At 44.2% G+C, this 22,755-nt stretch overlaps 1 protein-coding gene across 1 annotated transcript in view; it reads left to right on the forward strand.

Moving 5' to 3' along the window:
- The window catches only part of LOC122789760 (heat shock factor protein 3-like), a 1,295,435-nt gene that overhangs the window by 931,554 nt on the left and 341,126 nt on the right, over positions 1-22,755 (forward strand). The window contains exon 7 of the mRNA XM_044057197.1: positions 8,588-8,672. Within this exon, the coding sequence (XP_043913132.1) occupies positions 8,588-8,672 (85 nt within the window). The remainder of the gene's footprint in view (positions 1-8,587; positions 8,673-22,755) is intronic.

The raw sequence follows: 22,755 nt of genomic DNA on the forward strand, positions 1-22,755 counted from the left end.
GAAGAGATCTAGATCCCCCCTCCATCGGCTCCGTTCACTCGGCACCAGGATCCCCTCTTCTTTCGGAACGGAGCCATAGGTCACATTCCTCACGGTCTTCCAGGCTATCTGACCACGATTTGCAAAGGGTAGTGAGTAGACTTCTCAAGTCCAAGGCACTGGCCCAAATGCTGCATAGCCCAACTCAACAGTCAGTGGCTATTCCTGTTCCCCAATGTATTCCTCCTCCGACTCCTTTGAGTTCGGAGCCAGGGCTCGTCGGAGCCATGACTGTCGGTGCGTCTGATCCGATACCTTCCCTTTCGGCTCCGTCGTCTGCTCCGATCTCCTCTTTGGAGGGATCTCGGCGCCGAGCTTCCCTCGTTGGCTCCGAGGGGGTGAGTGGCATCGGACCCTTGTCCGACCCCGTTCTCCCTCTCGGGGCTTCAGCGCTGGTGAGTTCGGCTCCAACATCGGCCTCGGAGCCGTCCCTGTCGGTGCCGGGAGGGGTCCTTGTCTCTTCGGAGCGGGGACCTCCGGCCTTGCCTGATAGGGGGGCCTTCGAGGTCATGCGGAGCATGGTAGAACCAGGGTCTGCTCCACAGTCGGCTCCATCAGCCCCTCCATCTTCAGTGCCTGCGGTGATTTCTACCCACCCCCTTGCATCAGACCGCAGAGAGCCAACTCCTCAAGTTTCCCCATTGGGAATTTCCTCCTCTTTCGAGGCCTCTCCTGACCCGGTAGGAGATACCCCTAGGAAGAGGCAGTGCAAGAGGAAGCACATTGACTCCCCTGAGTCTATCACCTCGGACACTGACTTAGAGGAATCTGAAGGTTCCCCCCGATCCCCCTCTGAGGATGTCTCCTTTGCTGACATCCTTGAGATCCTGAAACAGAGGGGGAACTGGCCAGCCCTTAACCCTTCAGAGGATGAGTCAGTGTATCTTGAGGCGTTTGGCTCTCGCCCTTCTACCTCCTGGGTGTCCACTCCCTTTGACCCCCTTATGGAAGTGGTGGCAAGGAAGGCCTGGACGGCTCCTGATTCAGTGGAACCCACCCCGAGGAGGCCATCTAAGTTTATTACTGCCCCTAGAGATAAAGACTTTTTATCCAAAGGTGTCCCTGTTGATGCCATGGTGGTGGCCGCGGCCACTAAGAAGGAGTTAGCCGATCCTTCGGTTCCTGTCCATCCTCCTAATAAGGAATCTGGGACCATGGACAGGTACTGTAAGCGGATGTTCTCATCAGCAACCTTTTTGATGCGGTCGCTGAACTACTTATGTCACTTCACTCGTCTCCAGAGAGATTTACTCAAGGATATGAGTGAAGCGATAAAGGATCCAACAGCTGAGGGGTTCCAAGATGGTGAACTCCCAGTTGGCAACCCTGAACTCCATCGTTAACTCCTCCATGCGGCTTATCTCATATGCTGCGGATGGGGCGAGTAGAGCCACAGGCACAGGCGTTGCCTTACGACGTCACGCCTGGATGCGGCTGTGCAACTTTGCGGACCCTTTCATGGCGTCCTTCACCAATTCTCCCTTTGATGGATCATTATTGTTTGGTCCACAGGTGAAGGATACATTGACTAGGTGTGAAGTAGAAGGTAAGACTCTCTCTACGTAGGAGTCCATTTTTCTACCCCTTCTAGGCCTTATCCCAAAGGTCAAAGAGGAGGAAAGATGTGGTTCCGTAAACAAAACCAGGGAGTCTCATCTGATGCACAAGGTCGATTCCCCTCTAGAGGCAGAGGGTGGAATAACAATAGACGCCACCCTAGAGGCAGAGGAGGTCCGCAAAACCAGGGTAGCAGAGAAACTTTCTCTGATAAACCCTTTCAGCATCCCTGAGGGGCTGTCCACCTTCGGAGGCAGTCGGGGGAAGGTTATCCCTGTACCCAAAAGCCTGGCTTTCCCTTACACAAGACAAATGGGTACAGTCGATCATATCCGAGGGTTACAAAATTACCTTTATTCACACCCCATCCCAACCCAAAGGATCCCTTCCAGACATTCCACCCAGTCTAAGGGAACAAGCAGCATTAGAAATTTCAAAGCTGCTATCAAAAAGATCTATCCAATCAGTCCCAGCAGACCAGCAAGGATCCGGAATCTACTCCAAATTCTTTTTGGTACCAAAGAAAACAGGAGACTGGAGACCCATACTGGATCTCAGCAAGTTAAACAAGTATGTTAGAAAAACAAAATTCCGGATGGTCACGCTACAGTCCATTCTACCCTTCTTGGGTCAGGACAGTTGGATGTGCTCAATAGATCTTCAGGACGCGTATTACCATATCAAGATGAACAGACGCTCCAGGAGATTTCTCCGCTTCAGGCTGGGAGCCAGTCACTACCAGTTCAGAGCCCTGCCCTTTGGTCTCACTACAGCCCCCCAAGTGTTTACCAAATGCATGGCAGTGGTCGCGGCTCACTTGAGACGTCAAGGATTCCAGATGTTTCCATATTTAGACGACTGGCTCCTTACTGCCACCACCAGACATCAACTTCTTCTATCCAGGGACTTCACTATCCAAACTTGCCAAGCTCTAGGCATTTCAATAAATTTCGAAATATCTGCCTTGTCGCCTTGTCAATCTATTACCTTTATAGGCGCCACATTAGACACACTGAATCTTTCAGCCAGACTTACAGAGCAAAGAGTGTCAGACATCCGCAAGCAAGTTTCCCTTCTCTTGCAATGCAACAAAGTCAAAGTCAGACTAGTTTTGAAGGTATTAGGACTCATGGCAGCAGCTATCCCCCTTCTCCCCTTAGCTCGCTTCCACATGAGGATTCTCCAATGGATGCTGTTTACACAATGGTCCTTCCAACAGCTCCCGATGTCCTACACCATATTGATAACTCAATCATGCAAAAATCAACTGTCTTGGTGGATGACGTCACCTCAGGTTCTCCAAGGAAGACCTTTCACTCATCCCCCCCCAGTCGCCACGTTGACAACAGACGCCTCCCTGATCGGGTGGGGGGGGCATTATCAGGGCAGGACAGTCCAGGGCACGTGGCAACCGTTCGAGTGCCACTTGCACATAAATGTCTTAGAGATGAGAGCAGTGCTTTTAGCGTTGCAAGCCCTTCACGACTCTCTTCCAACAGGGACTATTGCATTTCAGACGGACAACATGTCCGTAGTGTGGTACAGCAACAAACAAGGTGGAACCAGATCATACCCCTTATGTCGAGAGGCACTCAGACTTTGGCAATGGGCGATCTCTTCTCAGCGTTTTCTGATAGCAACGCACATTCCCAGGAAATCCAACGTGATTGCAGACAAGTTGAGCAGGGCAATACTCATGCCCCACGAGTGGTCTCTGAAGAAATCAGTTCTGGAAGAAGTATTCCTAAGATGGGGCCAGCCTTGCTGCGATCTTTTTGCTACTCCCCAAAACAGCAAGTGTCACGACTTCTTCACTCTCTTCCCATTACCAGGCCATCCCACCAGAGACGCTCTAGTCCACGATTGGCCCCGGGGACTTCTATATGCCTTTCCCCTTTTTCCGCTGATAACTCAACTAATTCAGAAAGCCATCGCCTTGAGAGTGACTATGATCCTCATTGCCCCTTACTGGCCTCGACAGATATGGTTTCTGTTTCTTCATCGTTACCTGTTGGTGCAGCCTTGGCATCTGGACCCAGTGCCAGATCTGTTGACCCACCAGTCGGGCCAGCTGCACCAATCTCTTCATTCTCTCAACCTCACAGCGTGGTTTCTCCGATTCCGACCTTAGCCAGGCTTCCCTCAATATCTCGCTCGGTCCGAGATATCTTGATAGCCTCGCATAAATCTTCTACCCGGAAGATTTATTATAGCAAATGGAAACGCTTCTCCTTTTGGGCAACATCAAAAAATATAGATCCCTTCACTGCTCCTATCCAGTCTATTCTAGACTTTCTAGCAGAACTCTTTCATTTAGGCTATTCTTCATCTACCATTAGAGTTCAACTGGCTGCCATATCTAATTATCTTGTAGGTGTCTCGGAGTCTAGCATCATGGTTCACAAGCTCTGCAAAGCCTTTTTAAGGGGCATATTTCTTTTTAAACCTCCAATCAAAGATCCCCCACCTCAATGGGACTTGAACTTGGTGCTGGCATCCTTGATCCTTCCCCCCTTCGAACCAGCGGCTTCATGTTCTCTGAAGTTGCTGTCTTGGAAGACACTTTTTCTGGTAGCCATAACTTCAGAGAGAAGGGTATCTGAACTCCATGCTCTGTGCAGTCGTCCTCCTTACTTAGTTTTTCACAAAGATAGAGTTTCCCTCCGTACTAATCCATCCTTTTTACCTAAGGTTTCCTCTCAAACAAACCTAAACCAAATTATTGATCTCCCCGTCTTTTTCCCTAATTATTCAAACAGGTCGGAACAAAAGCTACATTTTCTGGATGTTCACCGCCAACTTGGGTATTATTTAGATAGGGCTAAACAATTCAGGAAATCTGATCAGCTTTTCCTGTCTTATGCGGAAGGAAAATTGGGCCTTCCAATTACTAAAGTGTCCCTTTCTAGATGGCTTACCTCTATAATTACCTTCATCTATGAAATCAGACATCAAAAATTGCCTTCAAGACCTAGAGCTCATTCAACTAGGGCATTAGCTCCATCTGTAGCTTTTCAGAGTAGGCTGCCAATAGATTCCATTTGTGCAGCAGCCACCTGGGCTTCTCCTCATACCTTCATTTCACATTACAAATTGGACATGGTTTCCAGAAACCGTGCCAACTTTGGTTCCACTGTTCTCAAGAGTCTGTTCCAATAGGCCACCCGGGATAAGGTGCTAGGGACGCAGTCCCATCCAGCAAGAATGAAGGCGAGATAGACAACTTAACATTAAGAAGTTATGCACCTACCATAACGTTCCATGTTAGTTGTCTTCTTCTCGCCTTCTTTCTTGCGTCCCACCCTCCTTCCCCCAAGCCTGGACAGACCGATAGGAATTCTTTTTTTTTTTGTGATCTTCCTCTGGAAGTTGTCATTCCCACACGTCTTCCACCTCTATTTCCCCTTTTGTTAGGTCTAGGTTACCTTTCACTCAGGTTTATATAGAGGTGGGTTACCCTTCTCCATTCTGGAGACTAGAATTGCTTGGTCTAGCTATCAAACGAGATCTGAGTAGTTACCGCCTAGCATTGTGGGATATAGGGGAGCCTTGAGCCGGTGGAATTAGCTCTCGAGCTTTAGTATTGGCCGAGTCGGAGCCAAGGATCGGCTCCGAACCCATCCAGCAAGAAAGAAGGCGAGAAGAAGACAACTAACATGGAACGTTATGGTAGGTACATAACTTCTTATTATGCTACCCCAAACAGAAACAGTTTAGCTATCCAAGCTTTTAGCTTCTTCCTGACTTCTCTGTTCTGACAAAGACATGTGGGCTATGAAGAGGCTGGGGAAAAAAATCATAATTCTGTGACCTTCAGAGCCATAAATCATCAATACCCATTTGGCCAAGTTATGTTCTGGCTCTTTTATTTCAACTTGGGGGGGTGGTCCTTTTCAGACCATCCTGACTCTGAAAGCAAGACTACTGTCCTTTCCTTACTGACTGCCACTTCACTGGTAGCCCAGCACTCCATCAAATGTAGTTGTTATGCAGCTGCCGCTTCAGGTTCAATTATGAGGAAGCAGTCTTGGCTTGGGCTGCAGGCCTTCCCTGATGATGTTAATGCCAAGCTCCTAGATGCTCCTTTGGACAACAACAGTCTTTTTGATGCTGCTGCCGAGCTGTTTAAGACTCTATAAGACCAAGGTAAAGTTATTTAGGACTGTAAATACATTTTTGTTTCTCCTATCCACAAATTTCAGAGAAACTATTCTTCTAAATCTGCTTTTGTTCATAAGCAGCCACATCAACCTTCTAAAGGAAGAAGGGTTCCTAAGAGCATCATGTTTTCTGGTAAACCTACCCAGACTTCTAAGAATCAAAAGCCCCCTTTTCAGGACAAATCTGCCTCTGACATATTTTCTCCCCGTCTCCTCGGTCAGGTTCCCCTGTCTCTCAGGCTTTCCCTGTCTGGCAAAAAGATTACTTCAGACTCTTGGGTACTTTACATTATCTGTCAGGGTTATTTTATAGTGTGGAAATCCCTCCACCCTCAGGTCTTCCTCAGCCTCATTCAGACCAACCGCCTCACTTTTTTGTGGTCCTACAAGATCTTTTGGATCAGGAAACCATCTGACACATTCCAGAATCCCAAAGGGGAACTTGGGTCCCTATTAGATAATCAAAAGATCAGTGTATAGAACATCACTTACTTCGAAAATGCCGTTCTTCAAACTGTTCATAGTGAGATCGTGGTACAGCGAAGATCGGAAGATTTGCCCTTTTCTCACTGTAATGCGATCTTGAAGTTGGTATATATAATTAGCGGGGGGTGTGGGGGGCACAGCCCCCTACAAGAGTGAATTCGATGAATGGCATTTTCGATGCAAGTGCCATTCGATTAACTTACTTTTTGATTATCTAATATAGACCCCAGGGTTTTACTTCATGATGTTTCTGGTTCCCAGAAAAGAGGGGTCATGAAGACCTATACTAAACCTCTCCTTTCACAACACCTTTTTCTTCTTAACAGATGGATCTTCTCACATAAGACGAGAGGTCTCATTAACTTTCATTTATCCACTCTTCAGGTGGCACTTTGTATGATAGGGTTTTGATCCTTTTTAGACACTACTTTTCTGACATGTTTAGTGGTCTGCAAGAGGCCAGGAAACCCACTACCAGAAAATCCTGTATGACTAACTGGAAGAGATTTTCTGTTTGGTGTCTCAAGCATCACCAGGATCTGTTCTCAGTGGGGGTCTCTTTAGTCCTTTCCAACTTATGTGAAATGTTCCATGCTGGCCTAGCATATACTTCTGTAAAGTTCACTTGTCAGCAAGCTCTGCTTATGTGCCCTTGAAGCTACCATTGGCCTCTCATTTCGAGGTCAAAGAATTCCTTAATGGAGTCTTTCATATCAGGCCCCCCAAGAAAATGTATTTCTCCCTCTTGAGACCGTAAATTTGTGCTTGAAAAACTAGCTCAGGCTCTTTCAAGAAGAGTGTTTTGTTGGCAGCTCTTACTTCAGCCAAGATAGTCTCTATCGGATGATGACTCTTCCCTTTTTGATTTTTCATCCAGACAGGGAGTGTCCGTGTACTAATCCTCCTTTTATGCCCAAGGCGGTCAATGGGTTGTTCCTCAGTCGGTCTGTCCAACTCCCTTCCTTTTTCCTTCTCCACATATTGGAGTTGCAAATTATTTGGATAAGATGAAGGCTATCTGCAAATCTGAGCAGCTTTTTGTTTTTTATTACCAAAATATTGGGTTTGGCAGTTTATATGAAAATTATCTCCTCCTGGATTTCTAATGCCATTTCTTTTTGTTATTCATTTCATGGTAAACAGCTTTCTGTTTCAGCTCAAAGATTGACTGTGCAGAATTTTATGAAAGGCAATGTGGTTGTTGCTGAAAACAATTCTTTGTCATGGTCTTTTCTCCAAGTTTGTCCATGGCCAATTTCTACTGCTTTTCAATTTTTGAGGTTTGTTGTGTAAATGTCATGCATACCTTCAGGTCATTCTTTTCTTGTGAGAGCAGTAGCCTTTTCTGGAGATTTCTTCAAGGGTTTGGTAAAGGTAGATTTTGATGGTGAAAGATTGACTGTGCATCATTTTATGAAAGACAATGTGGTTGTTGCTGAAAACAATTCTTTGTCATGGTCTTTTCTCCAAGTTTGTCCATGGCCAATTTCTACTGCTTTTCAATTTTTGAGGTTTGTTGTGTAAATGTCATGCATACCTTCAGGTCATTATTTTATAATGTGAATGATGCACCGAGGCAGGTAACTAATACTCAGATGCTTGGAGCTGTATCCCTCCAGAGGATGATCTAGATGAAGTAACAAGCTTTTGATTTGATGCACTTCTACAACCTGTCATTCAGAAACAAAGGCACATTGCACTTTGCCACATGAGCATTGCTTGCTTAGATTGTCATTTTTTTATTTCCTGTCTCCTGGTCTAAATAGCTGTGCAGGTAAAAAGTGTATTTCTAACATGAGATGTGGCTAAATATCTGAATGCAGTAGGGAAGAAGTGATTCAAAGTGCTGCGACATTATTAGACCAAGAAGACATGGAAGATATGTATTATGTTTTGTATTGTCTTGTTGAAAGTAGTTCATTTAAAGTAGATGTGTTTTATATGCCTTTTAAATTTGTGCAGTTGATTTTTTTTTTTTTTGTTTTGTTTTTTTTTTCTGTTTTTTTTTTGTGATTAATGCAAAATGTATTGCTGTGGAATAGTCAAAGTGCATTCCATTGAGGGAAATGGCTTTTAGTGGGGAGCTGAGTTTCACGAGTTAAAGAACAGTTAAAACATCTGCTTTGAATACACATTTCCAGAAGCATATAAAAATGGAACCTTGCTTGTTCTGTTTAGGATGACTGCTTTTATGGTATCTTTGTAAAACCTAAACTATTTCAAAAAGTAAAGCAGCAACAGAAAGTCTTAGAAGATGCAGTTAGACAGTATTTGAATATTTTACTTTACTGCGTATCTGAAAACTGTATTGTGTTCGATCTTTGATGTACTGTTTTTAATTTCAGGCCCTTGATGTTCAGTTTGGCAGGACCTCGTCCTCCTAAACAAAGTCGTCAGTGTGTGTCAAAGAAATCTGAAACTACTGCAGAGGTATTTTTTTCTTATGATGATGAAATTTGTGTTAGATAAGAAGCTGATCTGTTCTGTTAAAAGTTAATTATTTTGAAATGCTTTATATTATCAGCAAACTTAATTTTAACATTCCCTTTAACTTTAGTGGTTATAGCGTTCTGCAATTTTTAAAAAGTTTACTTATTTCTGTACTTGTGGTACACACATGTATGTGCTTTTTTTTATGCAAGTGTGTATGTTGTGTGCATGTGTATATACTTAGTAACGCTGCATTTCTCAGTATTTTGTCACTTTATAAACCTTCAGTAAATTCAGCGCTTTTGACTGGTGAACTTTCCTCTGATTTTAAGTGGTTTCTAAGACATTTTCCAGGTTTTATTCCCTCTCCCAGTCTTGGCTTGCTGGCCTGTGGCCTGTTTGTTCTCTTTCACCTTTTTGAATCCACTGTTTGACTACTTCTCCTGCATCATGGCTGTTGAACTCTTTGATGGGCACACTAGTTCCATTTGTCATTCAGCAGAGAAACACAACACTATCCATTGCTCTATTTGTTCAGCTTTTTATTAAGCAGTACAGAAATAACACAGAGAAAAACTTAGCAGTCTCCTTATAAAACAGTCATTTGACTCAAGACCCTCGACTTTAACCCAGATATAGTCTCAAAGCAAGGTAGTTATATGACTTAGGGCAGTCCTGAAGAAGCAAGCTGCTTCTCCGAAGGAATGCTAAACACCAGTAGCCAAACTGTTTTAAATTCAGATTCCCTTTTTCGCTCCTTGGACTATTGACAAACTGGTTGACAGTTTCTTTAAAGAATCTTCAATAAGATACCCAGAGCTTACTCCAGTGTTGAATTCAAACCCATCTTAACCCCTTTCCACTCCTATCTTTGAATATAAGAAATTGGTCCAGGATGTTTTTGATTCGAAGACTCAGGTATCTCTTGTTCTCATGCCTTGTTGGCAAAGTGGCACATCGGAGAGTTCTTCCAAGTCCCAGTTCCTGTGTTTATTACCATTTGAGACCTTACATCTTCATCCTCCTGGGGATAATTCTACAACTTCAGTCCTGAGGCTTCCTGGACCAAAGCTGGCACACCCAAAACTGACTTTAACTCTGGGAGTGCCATTCTTGCACCCTGTCAAGCTGGTACAGTTGCCACCACAAATATAGTACATGGTGTCAGTATCCCAAGTGTTATACCTGGCACTGATGAAATATTTGTCACTGTACACACAGGATCTGTTCTCATTGCCAACCTTTACAACATACTTATACCTTTGGAAGCAACCTTCTCATTGTCAGTTGCAGTCCACACCAGGCTGAATGCAGTTACTTTGGTGCCAGCTGACAACTTTATCTTGTCCCATATTCCATTGGCAATGATGCCAACATAGCTGACTTTGCAGCTGCTGTTAGTGCTGTTGATGCAAACATCTTCAGGATAGCCTCTGCATATACTGATGTTTTTTATGGACTCCAGCAGTAATCACTATGGCATGTTTACATTCTTAGTCATGCAGTAGTCTAAATCGCAAAAGTCAGGAATTTGGAAGATTTATGCATGCATGAGAATTCGAACATGTAGAGCTGGGTCTATAGTGTCCATAGTTTAATAGGCAGTTATCGAAACCTATCCACATGGTGAACAATATTGTGAGAAAGGGTGGCTGTAATTTGAGAATTGCCATTTTCCAGTTTTAAAATAAAAGCGGGTCTAGCTAATTTGTTAATGTGCATTTGGTTGAAAAGCAAATTACCTTCATCTGTGTTACTGATGTTTGAAGTCAGTACAAAGTAAAGAAAATGTTAGAGGAAAATGAATAGAAATACTGATGTTCTTCGTGTTTCACTGTTGCAGTCATCACATTTGGGTTATCCCTGCCAGGGTAGCCCTTAGTCAGCCCGAATACCAGCGGCTTAGTTTTTTTGCATTGGTTGCTGTCACTTCAGGACTGACGTCAAGTCGTGAGTAGTGTAAAGTAAGGCAGCCGACGCCATTACATCAGTCTTTCTTGCTGAGAAGCCCGAAGCAGAAGCTGTTTGTACAAGTGCCGGTCGGCAGCTACCTGAGTTTCGTCTTCCGAATTGAAGCTGAAGTGTTCTAAAGCTAAGTACCCCATTGGGGATCCTTTTTTCTTGCTCTAACCGATGTCAGAAAAAATTAATAATAGTCTCACCTATGGAAAGCAAATACCACACCAAGACTTTCATTCTTACTGCGTCACTTGCTTAGGCCCAGACCACGACCCTCGCTATCGCTTTTGTGCTTTGTTCAACACCAGAACTAGACGTCGTCAGGCCATTACTGTAGCTAGATATTTTTGCTCACAGTCCTCGAATTCCGATATGGCTTTGGTAAGCCATCCGACAACAGATCTTCCGAAAAAACATAAGGATAAAGATAGAGAGAGTCTTCCGTTAAGCTAGTCGTCAGTTCTCCGGTCCTCAGTGAGGTGCTTTCGCAGCCCCTGATGACCGCTTCTGTGGATTCGCAGGCCACTACCAAGACCCTTTCAGAGTCCGGTATGCCGCAAGACTGTTCTTCGACTAAGGATCCTGCAGTTGTCTCTACCTTGGATAGGTCCAGAGCTGCTGAGCAGGCACCAGCTTCTGAGGAAGTAGTTCGCACTACCGATTCTCGACACAAACCGACGACTCCTTTCGTGTCTACCATTCTTTCAAAAACTACCGAGTTTCTAAGGCCCAGGGTATGAACCCCGCCCAAGAAACCGATGACCCAATCTCAAACACCTGCTTCCTTGCCTCAGTCTCAAATGCTTAAAATGGCTGAGGACCTTATAATGCTGATCAGGGGAAGCCAAGCTACCCTTTCCAAAAGAAAGAGATCTGTCCCCAGTAGTTTTATCTGAACAGGAGTATGATGACTCTGATGCATCTGAATATGAAGATATGCAACCTCTTTCTGTTTGAGGATTCTGATGCTGAGGAATCCATCCCTTCAGCCTCCTCACTCAAGGACTTTTCCTTTGGGGAAACCCTTCATACTTTAAGGGAGCATTTACAATGGGAATATCAGGACTACCTTCAGTCTAAAAAGAGACTCAGAGAATTCTTAGATCTTCCACAGCACAGACCTCTTGCCATTCCCCCTGTCCTGGATATTGTGGATGATGTTTTCATGGAATCTAGTTTGACTCCTGACACCCTCCCTCCTGCTCCCAGAAAACCTGACATGTACTACAGAGTCCCTGACTCGCACAAATTTCTTTTCAAAAATCCTACTGCTGATGCTGAGGTTATTTCTCAAGGGCCTAAAGGAATTAAAGCAACTTCTGCTAAGATTCCCACCCCCTCAGATAGGGATTCCTGAGTACTAAGATGGGGTGAAAAAAAAAGTACACACCTCTATTACTCTTGCTATCAGAGCACTAAATTGTCAGTCCCGTATGCTAAAATGTCAGCAACATACCATGGAACTCCTCAATCAAAAAATATCATCCTTTCCTGCTGTGCAGAAAATAAAGAGTTACAAGAGTTAATGCATTTTGCAAATCAAGTAACTAAGCATACCTTGCAATGTGGTTTTGATGCCCTAGAAGCTTCTTGCAGGGCAGCAGTCACTGGTTCTGTCCTTAGAAGGCATGCTTTGCTTAAGGAACAACCTTTGCCAGACCATGTCAAATCTAAATTATCGGATGCACCCTTGCACAAAGACAACTTATTTGGCACCAAGGCAGAGGAGGTCTTAAAAAAGATGGAAGAAAAAGCTAACTCTATGCAGACAGTTAAGGATTTCCTGCAGGTCCAGCCACCCAGGTTCAGTAGGCATTGCCCCTCCAAGCACTGGTCCTTTCCTGCCCCCTCCAGGTCAGTTCAGCCCAGACCCTGGGGGAGCAGACCCCCCCCCCCCAGACAACAGCCACATGGAATGCAGAGATCAAAGCAATGGAGTTCCTCCACTTCAAAACTAGGGAGTGCTAAGCCATCCCCTCATGGTAAGAACTCACAATGACTTTCCACTTCCACCCCCTGACCTCTGCCCACCTGCACTTGCCCCTAGGAGGAAAATTCTTCTTCCACACAAGCACCTGGGCCACCATTACCAACGACTGCTGGGTCCTCAACATAGTGTCTCCCAGGGATACAGATTTTCTTTCCATACTCCACCAACCCCAAAAGGGTTCCCAGATCTTCCTCCAAACCAGTGGGTACAGGCCAAAACGCAAGTCCTTTCCCTGCTCTCTATGAGGGCATTAGAACACGTTCCTGCAGTACAAATAGGCCAAGTTTTCTACTCCAGGCTCTTCCTGGTACCCAGAAAAGAGGGCACCTGGCGCCCCATCCTCAATCTATCCATGCTAAACACCTTCCTGGTGATTCCAAAATTCAGAATACTCACCCTCCAGTATCTACTACCTATGTGCTCCAAGAATGCTTGGTTAGCCACCCCAGACCTAAAAGAGGCCCAACTCCACATCCCAATCAGGGAATCATGCAGGAAATATCTGCGTTTCAGGGCAGGACCTCTGCACTTTCAGTTCTCTGTGCTTCTCTTTGGCTTATCTGCAGACTTTTAACAAAATGTCTGGCTCCCGCCATTGCTTTTTGTAGACAAAGAAATATTCAAATTTACCCATACTTAGATGACTGCCTAATTCAGGTAGACAGTCAGGAAAAGCTGCTCAAGCACCTGGCCTTTGTAAAGGCCCTACTGACCTCATAGGGTACACTATCAGTGAAAAAAATCCAAGCTAGTACCCACCCAAATGATTACATTCCCGGGAGCACGCGTGGACACAGCATCCCAAATGGCATTCCTTATTCCAGAAAAGCAAACTTACGTGACAGCCTGTTTCTCCCAACTATCCTGCAAGCTCTGGAGTTCATGGCATCTTGCATTTTACTCATTCCATATGCCAGACTGCATATGAGGAAACTACAGTAGTACCTAAAAAACCTTTGGTGTCAACACTCTCAAGACCTGGAAACTCTTATACCAATGATACCTTGCCTAAGGAAAGATTTTCTATGGTGAACAGCAGCTTGCTACCACAACAAGGGACTACCCTTCTCACCACCCCATGCTGCCCAGACCCTCACCACAGACGCATCAGACTATGTCTGGGGTGCACACCTGGATGGCAGGTGCATACAGGGCCAGTGGAGCCCACATCAAATACATCTGCACATCAACCAGTAAGAGATGTTAGCTGTTCAGCATGCATTGACAGCTTTCAGGACCCTTCTCTTCCCAGGAGATGTTCTTCGTGTTTCACTGTTGCAGTCATCACATTTGGGTTATCTGCTTGCAGTAGCCCTCAGTCAGCCTGATTATCAAAGTCTTGGTTCCTGCGTCGGTTGCGGTCTCATCTTCCGTGATGTCAGTTAGTCAGGAGTATAAAACATGCAGCAGATGCCATTACTTCAGTCTTTCTTGCCGTGTGGTGCCCGAAGCAGAAGCAGTTCGCAAGTGCCGGTCAGCCAACTCCTGAAATTTTCATTTTCAATTTTCAGAACCGAAGTCTTCAACTAAAGCTAAGTACACCATTGGGGAAACTTTTTCTTCTTCTAAACTGATGTCAGTAAATGTCAGTAATTGTATTTCTTGTGCAAAGCAATTACCTCATAAAGATTTTAATTCGTACTGTACTCCTTGCCTAGGCCCTGACCACGACATACCTCGCTGTCGGTTTTGTGCCTTATTTAAGCAATGAACTATTCGTCATCGGTATATTTACGCTTCTAAATATTTTGGTACTCGGTTCAATTATCCAGATATGTCTTCGGTAAGCCATCCGACTATCGACATTCTGAAAAAATGCAAAGATAAAGACAGAGACAGGCCGCCTAGGTCCAAAGCTGCCGACGACGCTTCTCCTAAGCCAGTCGCCAGTTCGCCGCTACTTCGCAGCCCCTGATACCCACTACTTCAGATTCGCAGGCCTCTACTGCGACCCATTCGGAGTCCAGTATGCCGCGAGATGCTTCAACTGTGGAACCTGCGGATGTCTCTACCTTTGATGGGTCTGGAGCCGCTGTGCAGGCACCTGCTTCTGAGGGTGTATTCAGGCCTACTGACTTGAATATTAAACTGACGCCATCTTCTTCATGGCCTAAAACTCGAACCATGCCTAGAAAACCGACGCCCAGACCACATGGTCAGGCCTCTATGCCTAAAAAAACGGATGATAAGAATGGCTGAAGACCTTATTACTTTAATTAGGGAAAGCCAACATTCCCCCTCTAGGAGACCTAGGACTGAATTTGGTTATGATACTTCTGACCAGGATTCTGAAATTTCTGTTTCCTCTGATGACCAGGATTTACCTTTATCTACCTATGAGGATTCTGATGCAGAGGACTCTATTCCCTCTGCTTCCCCATCAGAGGACTTCTCTTTTGGTGAAACCTTGCATACTCTTGGGGAGTTTTTTCATTGGGAAAGCCAGGATTTCTCTGATTCTAAAAAGAGGCTTAGGGATTTCTTACTCCTGTAGCTATCCCTCCTGTACTAGACATTGTTGATGATGCCTTTTCGGAATCTAGTTTGGCCCCTGACTTTTTACCTCCTGCTCCCAGAAAACCTGATAGATATTACAGGGTTCCTGACTCTCACAAGTTCCTTTTTAAAAATCCTACTGCGGATCCTGAGACCATTTCATAGGGACCCAAGGGCATTAAGGGTACTACTGCCAAAAATCCTACCCCCTCTGATAGAGACTCCAGGGCGCTAGATATATGGGGTAAGAAGGTATACACTTCCGCAACCTTGGCCATTAGGGCCTTAAATTGCCAGTTGCATATTTTAAAGTATCAACAGTATATTATTGGATTGCTTAAACAGAAAATTATGTTGATTCCTGATTGTGCTGAAAATAAGGATTTACAGCATTTAATGCATTGTGCTGAACAGGTTGGAAAACATACTTTGCAATGTGGTTTTGATTCACTAGAGGCATCTTGCAGGGCTGCTGTCACTGGGTCTGTACTTAGAAGGCATGCTTGGCTTAAGGAGCAATCCTTGCCAGATCATGTTAAAGCTAAATTGCTGGATGCTCCCTTAAATCAGGACCGCCTGTTTGGCAACAAAGTGGAAGAAGTTCTTAAAAAGATGGAGGAAAAAGCTAAATCTATGCAAACTTAAAGATTTCCTACAAGTACAGCCTCCAAGATTTAATAGGCATTGGCCCTCTAAGAATTGGTCCTTTCCTGCCTCTTCCAGGCCTTCTCAGTCCAAACCCAGAACCAGGAGAACACCCAGGCTTCAGTCCCAGGGTATGCACAGGACTAAGCAGTGGGCGTCTCCCACTTCCAAAGCAGGGATTAGTAAGATCCCCCCCTTATGGTAAACTGTTTCAATGACTTAACTAAAACTTCCAAGCACTTCTCAACTGACTGCTCCTTTAGGGGGAAAGATTGCTCTGCCGGCAAAAAACTGGGAACTCATTACCCAGGACAAATGGGTTTTAAATATAGTTTCCCAAGGATACAGATTTCACTTCCACATGTTTCCAACCCCAAACAGTTGGCCAGATCTACCCCCAAATCAGTGGGCAGAGGCTCAAAAGTAAGTACTCTCTCTTTTAAGCATAAAGGCTATTCAAACTGTACCAGAAGAAGAAAAGGAACAAGGTTTCTACTCAAGACTTTTCCTGGTACCCAGAAAAGACAACTCATGGTGTCCTATCCTGGACCTTTCTATCTTAAACACCTTTTTGGTAATTCCAAAATTCAAGATGCTAACTGTTTACCAGTTGCTTCCTATGCTAGGCAAAGATATCTGGTTGGCAACACTGGATTTAAAGGCAGCCTACCTGCACATCCCAGTCGGGGAATCTTGCAGAAGATACTTACGCTTCAAAGCAGGCTACATGCAGCATCAGTTACTGCACTGCCCTTTGGCTTATCTACTGCACCCAGGGTATTCACAAAGTGTCTAGCTCCAGCCATTGCATTTTGCAGGCAAAGAAATATTCAAATATACCCATACCTGGATGATTGTCTAATTCAGGCATAAAGCCAGGACCTGCTTTTGAATCATCTGGCATTTGTACAAAAGGTGCTAACTTGTCTGGGGTATATCTTAAACAAAAAGAAATTACATCTGGTACCCTGTCAATAAGTTATATTTCTAGGAGCAAGGTTGAACAACACTTCCCAGATGGCTTTCCTCATGCCAGAGAAACAAATTCATTTGACACCTTACTTCAAACTAGTGGCCACAAAAACACTGCTATCTTCAAGGCAAATGCTGCAAGCCTTGGGGTTCATGGCCTCCTGCATTCTACTAATTCAATATGCAAGACTGCATATGAGGAAACTACAATGGTATCCAAAAAGCCTATGATGTCAACATTCTCAGGATCTGGACGCAATGATTCCTATCATACCTTGCCTACAGCTAGAATGCCTTTGGTGGGCAGAGGCCTGTCACCACAACAAGGGACTACCATTCACTCTACCCCCTGCCGCCCAAACCCTAACAACAGACACATCAGACTATGCATGGGGGGCTCACCTGGCAGGGAAGTGCATTCAGGACAAATGGAACCCAAGTCAAATGCACCTGCATATCAGTCAAAAAGAAATGTTAGCTGTACAGAATGCTCTGACAGCCTTCAAGGACCACATTCTTCCTGGACAATTAATGCTAAATACGGACAACACCACTGTTATCTGGTACATAAACAAGCAGGGGAGTACCCATTCTTACCCCCTCTGCAGACTAGCCATGGCTCTGTGGAACACAGCCTTGAGCTACCAAGTGCATCTACTGGCTCAATTCCTGCCAGGAAAACTAAATACACTGGCAGACGAACTAAGCAGAAATCTCATGGACCTACACGAGTGGAAACTAGAACCAAAGACTTTCAACATATTGATAAACAAGTGGGGAAGCCCAGATATAGATCTGTTTGCCTCCCCCCAGAACTACCAATTAGACAAATTCTGCACAAGGACTCCCCACAAACAAGCTTGGAAAGTGGATGCTCTGTCCTTCAGCTAGGAAAAATCTTATCAGTTTATGCCTTTCCTCTTCTGCCTCTCCTTTCCAAAGTAGTACTAAAATCTAACAGGGCAAACCAAGGATGATACCGATTGCACCAGACTGGCCACACCAACACTGGTACCCCTCTTGCGCAGTTTGTCACTGCTAGCCCCATTGCACCTGCCTCAGACCCCTACTCTGCTGTCTCAGCAGGAGAGCCAGATTCCTGCACCCTCAGCTCCAAACACTGAACCTGGCAGCCAGGCTAATTACCTAAGCTTTCCTTTACCATTCCTCAGTAAACAAGTGTTGGATGTCATTTTGGAGGCAAGGAGGCCTAGTACTAGAAAATCTTATGCTGAAAAATGGAAAAGATTCTGCGCCTGGAGCCAAACTCAAGGGATGGCCACAGCAGCGCCCAATTTACTTCAGATTATTCAATACTTAACTGAGATGCTTCACAAGGGCCTTTCCTTTTCCTCCATCAAAATTCACGCCTCAGCCATTTCAGCTCATTACAACACAGAACCACCCCTCTTTTCTCACCCACTGCTTAAGCAGTTCCTCAGAGGTGCCAAGACCACCCAGGAGAGCCCCAACTCCAGCCTGGGACCTTAACTTTGTATTGGAAAAACTTACTCTTCCTTCTTTTGAGCAAGCTGCAAGTGCAGAGTTAAAATTCCTTTCTTGGAAAACAGCTTTCCTTTTGGCATTCACTTCAGCAAGAAGGGTATCTGAATTACAGGCCCTTATGGCAGTGGAGCCTTTCATCACCTTTCATGCGGACAGGGTGTCTCTCAAGACCAATACCTCCTTCATGCCCAGGGTGATATCCAGTGTGGCTCTTAATCAGTCCATTCATTTTCCAACCTTCTTTGCTATTCCACAGAACAAAGGGGAATGGATACTGCATGCCTTAGATGTGCACAGACAACTTAGATTTTATTTGGACAGGACTAAACCTCAAAGGAAATCTGAACAAGTGCTGGTGGCATTTGCTGCAGGGGCAGAGGGGAAGGCTATTTCAAAGCAAACCATTTCTAAATGGAGAGGCCATTGCATTAATTTTTGCTATAAGCACCATGGAAAACCTATCCCACTGGGGATTAGACCCCATTCAACCAGGGCTGTATCTTCCTCTACAGCCTTTCTCAGAGGTGTCCGCACCAGAGACACCCTAGAAGCTGCTACATGGAGTTCTGTACATACTTTCACCAAGCATTGCCATTTACCAATTTTCTCTAAATCCATAGCTGGCTTTGCCACTGCAGTCTTGCATGGCCTTATAACTGGTCCTAATGCTATTTGAATTCCTCCTCCCATCCTTAGCTTTGGGAATTTACCCAAATGTGATGACTGCAACAGTGAAACATGAAGAACATAGTACAGTTGTGTACACTTACCATAAATGTAGATGTTCGAGTGTATTCACTGTTGCAGTCCTGGTTACCCTCCCTCTAGCCCCCTTACTTCTTTTGGCTATACCTCTACTCTCCTTTGCTATGCTTAAAAGCTTTTTGGTATATTTGCTTTTTTGTTGGAGGTATAACCTTGTGTTTGTGTATATATGTATATATATATATATATATATATATATATATATATATATATATATATATTTAATTGCTTCCCATTAGGGGGGCACCTGGCATCTGAGGCAAGAAAAACTGATGTAATGGCATCGGCTGCATGCTTTATACCCCTGACTACCTGACATCACGGAAGATGAGACGGAGGACCCAAGACTTTGATAATCAGGCCGACTGAGGGTTACTGCAAGCAGATAACCCAAATGTGATGACTACAACAGTGAATACATTTGAACATCTATATTTATGGTAAGTGTACACAACTGTACTTTCTACTGATCATAACAGACAACACCACTGTGATGTGGTATATCAACAAGCAGGGAGGGACTCACTCCTAATAAAAGAGGCGAAATGACACTCTAAGAGCCGACAACTATAAAATAAACCAAAAATATTTATTAATGTTAGCGCTTTCGGCAAAGACGATACTTCACCTTCATCAGACAAACAGAGAAAATTAGTCACAGATACATATTTAAGTAATTAGTGGTAATGAATCCACCAATTACAATAAACTGCATTTTACCTTGGCAACCTCATAGAGACACTTCACGGAAGCAACACAAAAACTAAATATCTAACTGAACTTGTATTAAAAATGTAAAATGACTATACATCAAGTCATTTAAAATATTTAGAAACTACGTTACTATAAAACTTATTAGATAAAAATTAGAGTTACAAATACCAAATGAAAAATGAAATAAAAAAATAAACATTAGAAAAATAAACATGTTCGGGTTCTCAGACTAGCAAGGAAAACTTTAAAACCTAATCATTCCTAATACAGAAAATAGAAAGCTTTCACTGTCATGCTGGTGATATACATAGGCACAAAAAAACAAAATAAATCTTTTTCATCTTCTTAAGGAGAGCCACCTCAGGACACACTTGATAGATAAACTATCATTAATACCTGGAAAAGTGTGTGCCCTAGTTCTGATCTGCCACATAAGTTCATCTATTTCTAACAATAATTGCCAAGCTCCACCTTGGATGTCACTGGACCTTGGCAGTTATTGTTAGAAATAGATGAACTTACGTGGCAGATCAGAACTAGGGCACACACTTTTCCAGGTATTAATGATAGTTTATCTATCAAGTGTGTCCTGAGGTGGCTGTCCTTAAGAAGATGAAAATGATTTATTTTGTTTTTTTGTGCCTATGTATATCACCAGCATGACAGTGTAAGCTTTCTATTTTCCTTATTAGGAATGATTAAGTTTTAAAGTTTTCCTTGCTAGTTTGAGAACCCGAACATGTTCATTTTTTTAATGTTTATTTTTTATTTTCTATATTTCATTTTTCATTTGGTATTTGTAACTCTAATTTTTATCTAATAAGTTTTGTAGTAACATATTTTCTAAATATTTTAAATGACTTGATGTATCGTCATTTTACATTTTTAATACAAGTTCAATTAGATATTTAGTTTTTGTTTTACTTCCGTGAAGTGTCTCTATGAGGTTGCCAAGGTAAAATGCAGTTTATTCTAATTGGTGGATTCATTACCACTAATTACTTAAATATGTATCTGTGAGTAATTTTCTCTGTTTGTCTGATGAAGGCGAAGTATCGTCTTTGCCGAAAGCGCTAACTTCATTAAATATTTTTGGTTTATTTTATAGTTGTCGGCTCTTATAGTGTCATTTCGCCTCTTTTATTAGTTTTTCATCTCATGTTTTTCCTGAGTTTTAGGGACTCACTCCTACCCTCTATGCAGGCTCGCCATGACCCTTTGGCACACAGCCTTAGCCTTGCAACTACACCTGTTAGTACAATTCCTGCCAGGCTCTCTCAACTCTCTGGCAGACAACTTAAGTAGAAATCTTCTGGACCCACACGAGTGGCAGCTAGACCAAAGAAACTTCACCCTAATAACTCAGAAATGGGGGACCCCGACGGTCGACCTCTTTGCTTCCCACTCCAGCCATCAGCTCAGCAAGTTCTGTACCAGGGAGCCTGGCTTCAGGGCCTGGGAAGTGGATGCTGTATCCTTCCAGTGAATCACCCTCTATGTCTATGCTTTTCCCTCACTACCTCTTATTACCAGGGTACTGCTCAAAATAAGGGAGGAAAAACCGAGGACAATTCTAATTGCTCCAGACTTGCCTCACCAGCACTGGTATCCACTGCTGCCCAGCCTGTCCCCTCTGCCACCATGGCATCTTCCTTGTATCCCAACCCTCCTGACCCAGAGGGAAGGAGAATTCATGCAGCCCCAATTGCAGACGCTCAATCTGTCAGCCTGGCTTATTCCCTGACCACTGAACAAGCTGCCAATCTCAGTAAACAGGTTCTAGATATTAAACATGAGGCCAAACGCCCTATCACTAGAAAGTCTTATGCTGACAAACGGAAAAGGTTCTGCACCTGGATCCAGGCTAAGGGAGCTGATACGGCACAGCCTTCCTTACCTCTCATCCTGGATTACCTATCTGACCTGCTACATGGTGGTCTCTCCTTTTCCTCTATTAAAGTTCATGCCCCTGCTATCTCTGCTCATTTTAACACTGAGCAGCCACTTTTCTCACCCTCTCATCAAACAGTTCCTAAGAGGGGCTAGCAACTTGAGGCCACCCAGAAGAGCACCTACCCCAGCTTGGGATGTAAACTTTATGTTGGAAAAACTCACCATATCCCCCTTTGAACCAGCAGCTTCAGCAGAGTTAAAGATGTTTATATTTACGGTAAGTGTACACAATTGTACTTTTCTCTCCTGGAAAACAACTTTGCTTCTGGCCATCACTTCAGCCAGAAGAGTATCCGAGCTACAAGCACTCATCGCTGTAGAGCCCGTCATCATCTTCTATGCTGACAGGGTGTCCCTCCAGACTAACCCATCTTTCATGCCAAAAGTGGTATCCAGTGTGGTTCTCAACCAGTCCATTCATTTACTCACCTTTTTCCCTAACCCATAAAACAAGGGAGAAAGGATGCTGCACTCACTAGATGGGCACAGACAGCTCAGATTCTATCTAGACAGGACTAAATCATTCAGAAAGACTGATCAATTGTTAGTCAGCTTTGCTGCAGGAGCAGAGGGCAAAGCCATTTCCAAACAAACTATTTCCAAATGGATAGCACACTGCATCCATTTCTGCTACAAGCAACACAGGAAACCTCCCCCTAAGGGGGTCAGGACTCACTCTACCATAGCAGCCTGCACCTGTGCAGCTTTCCGCAGAGGAGTCCCCACCAGGGACATCCTGGAGGCTGCAACATGGACATCTGTTCACTCCTTCACCAAGCATTACCACCTGCCTATCTTCTGCAAATCCAGGGCAGGCTTTGCCACTGCAGTCTTGCAGGGCATCCTAGCCAGCCCCTGGTCTTCTTGACTGCCTCCTCCCTTTTCCTCAGCTTTGGGAATCAACCCAAATGTAATGACTGCAACAGTGAAACACGAAGAACATAGTGCAGTTGTGTACACTTACCATAAATGTAGATGTTCAAGTGTATTCACTGTTGCAGTCCTGGATGTTCATCATGTTTCACTGTTGCAGTCATCACATTTGGGTTATCTGTCTGCAGATAGCCCTCAGCCGGCCTGAAT

This window comes from Protopterus annectens, chromosome 15.part0 (assembly GCF_019279795.1).
Source record: "Protopterus annectens isolate FY-2018-M chromosome 15.part0, PAN1.0, whole genome shotgun sequence".
Taxonomy (NCBI): Eukaryota; Metazoa; Chordata; order Ceratodontiformes; family Protopteridae; genus Protopterus; species Protopterus annectens.